At 44.6% G+C, this 2,617-nt stretch overlaps 1 protein-coding gene across 1 annotated transcript; it reads left to right on the top strand.

The window, feature by feature from the left end:
- Positions 1 to 900: 900 nt before the first annotated feature.
- LOC148165984 (uncharacterized) lies at positions 901 to 2,411 on the top strand. Its single transcript, XM_088049537.1, has 2 exons — positions 901 to 2,306; positions 2,360 to 2,411. The coding sequence occupies exon 1, from the start codon at positions 1,543 to 1,545 to the stop codon at positions 2,038 to 2,040; it is 498 nt and encodes a 165-aa protein (XP_087905663.1). The 5' UTR covers positions 901 to 1,542; the 3' UTR covers positions 2,041 to 2,306; positions 2,360 to 2,411.
- The last annotated feature ends 206 nt before the right edge of the window (positions 2,412 to 2,617 follow it).

Here is a 2,617-nt window from a genome sequence, read left to right as displayed (position 1 = left end):
GATAAGGCTTTTGAACGCAACCGCCGAATTTACGACCTACGACACCGGAAGGTACAATTTTCGGAGGGCCAGCGGGTTTGGCGAAGGAATATGGCACAATCGAATGCCGCTGCGTATGTCACCTCCAAGCTATTGCCTAAGTTTGTAGGGCCATTTGTGATTCGGAAACGCTTGAACCCCTGGAATTACGAATTAGAGGACCTTCAAGGTAAGAGAAGTGGAGTTTGGAACATCAAAGACCTTAAGGAAGACCCCGGAGATCCCCCCGACGTGTAAACCCCAGCAATGTCTGGCCAGGGTAACCTGCTACGGTGATATGGGTAGTCCGTACAGCCAGTTTTCCCAGTGTGGATTTCAGTAGCGTCTGCACCAGAGTGGTCGGCTACCGAAATCAGCCACTTCGGCGTCTGTCTTCGAAGAAGCGGTCGTGTGGTTGTGTCCAATAATGAGCTGTTATCGTGTCTGTCTCCAGAGGAGCGACGTTAATAGTGTCATCGTTCGTGTATTTTTGTATCTTTGGATCTGTGGTTTTCTTGATGGTTTTGGTGTTGATATTTGTAGATGGTATAATTGTCGTAAAGTCGAAGTAGTTCGCAACGCCGACAAACCTCTTTTGTTTAAGGCTAGGTTGACACCGAATTTTCCTGTGTGGAGTGGAGATTCGTTTTGCGGTGTGCTACGTTGATTAGTCCTTGTATGAGGTGTAGTTTTGATTCCATCGGCTGTGTTACTGTATTGGGGATCATTCGCAATTTGGTTTGGTTGTTCTTTGGTATATTGTGATTGATTCCGTTTTGGTTTAGGATTTGACAGTTTGTACGGGTAGGTGCGATTCGTTAGGTTGTTTTCCGCTGCAGTCGGGATGTTGAGTCGTATCGATCTGTACCTCAGCCTCTTATACAGCTAGTGAAGTTCCGAAGTTGGCATTGGCGCCTTGATTAGGGAGTTTGATTCGGTCTTCCATTGGCTATACAGGTGTTCGGCTACGTCTTCTTTTCTTTTGTTGTTGACAATTATGTATTGAGAACTTTTGTCTCACTAAGGAGCTATGATGCAAGGAGTCGAGGGTCCGAGCTGAGCCTTTGACCTCATGTTGTGATGATCCGGTCGATTTTCGTGGTCGTCGGTGAACTTTTGACACTCCGTTGTATTGTTCTTTTCGAGAGAGTTTTATTTTGATTTTGTTTAGTGGTTTTTGTTTTGACGAGAGGATCAAGCGCCCAACCTTTTAAGGTAGCTGCATAATTTAGAGTGTGGGCACAAGGGTGATCCAATCGCTCGTAACAAATGTAATATTTTCGGGTTTTAGTAAGTTGTGGAGAACATTAGGTTGAGAAGTACAAATTTCGCCGATACCTCACACTGAGAAATTTTGGGAAAATTTCTAACGAGGAAAGGGTGGGATTTATGTAACGGTATAAATTTGTGTTAGGGATTTGTAACGTGACAATTTCGAGTTAAACGGGAAGGTGTTAGAAAGGGTTGATTTTCGTGACCTTTTGACGCCTGTAATTTATTGGTTGCCTATTTTAGTATAACCGCATGGCGAGTTACATTGTCCGTTACGAATTCTGCTCAATTATGTTTATAGTTACCAGTTTGTTAGGTACCAGTTCGGAGGTGACTGGAGGAATACGTTTGAGCCTCAGAATTTTAGCTGGAGGACTGCTACAAGTTCCTCAGGGTTGTCTAGGTTGCAACTCTTTAGTTTTCATCTTTGCTTCAACTTTTCTAACTTCTATTTTCTTCCTTTTCACAACCACGTTAGCCTGCTTGGTGTTGATCGTGTCGTGGGTCGTTCTTCTTTTTGACCGCAACATCAACGGTGCTACTCTTGCTATTTTTGTCTTCTGGCGATTGTTTATTTTGTTCATAGTGTGCGTTGAGGTCTACGATTGGTTGATGAATAATTTTCCAGCTGTTTACTTACCGTTGGCTTCGTTTTGCTACTCTTTACGATCACTTTCATTCTTTGTTTTGATTCGAATAACCCCAAATTTTCACCTGTCAAGGGGTCACCTTCTCATTGACGAAATGTGACGTAGAGCCGAAGAAGCGATAGCAGCCATTCTGGTTCCGTGGTTCTCTTGCGTTTTAGATCTCGTGGCGTACGGTGCTCCAGAGTGTTTCGGTATTTTGGAATTTGGAGTGTGACTTAGTGGCCTTTTTGGTTTGATTGGTACATTGGTATCTGGATTGGGTCACTAAGGTTCCTGGAGGCAACCGGAATTTGTCGGGTCTCGAGATCGAGTAAAGCCACCACGACGTGAACCACGTGGAAAACTTTAAGGCCGCTTTCCATCGTAGTAAGTAAAGTATTCCAGTGTATTCATCTTCCTAAGGGTATTTTCCACCCTAGGGCCTTCTATTTTGGGTTCTAGCCTGTTCTATTCTGGGCTATTCTCTGTTTCATTTTTTTTCCCCTTTTGGTTGGGGGTGCGAACTGGAAGTTCGAAACTGGATTGCGGCTGACCGTTTTGACCGAGCCGTACAACCTCTTCCCTGTTGGATTCGGGAAGGCTCACCAGTCGGGAGCACCTAGAGGAGAGTCGGTAGGAGGAGCTGTAGGAGTCAAGGTCAGATCGTTTTATCCACGTTTTTGTTCGAGTCATCGTGT

Source organism: Gnatocerus cornutus, unplaced genomic scaffold, assembly GCF_029298725.1.
Source record: "Gnatocerus cornutus isolate USDA-ARS CGAHR unplaced genomic scaffold, icGnaCorn1.1 ctg00000061.1, whole genome shotgun sequence".
Classification (NCBI taxonomy): Eukaryota; Metazoa; Arthropoda; class Insecta; order Coleoptera; family Tenebrionidae; genus Gnatocerus; species Gnatocerus cornutus.
The sequence above is the reverse complement of the archived record's forward strand: the minus strand, read 5'-3'. Positions and strand labels throughout refer to the sequence as shown.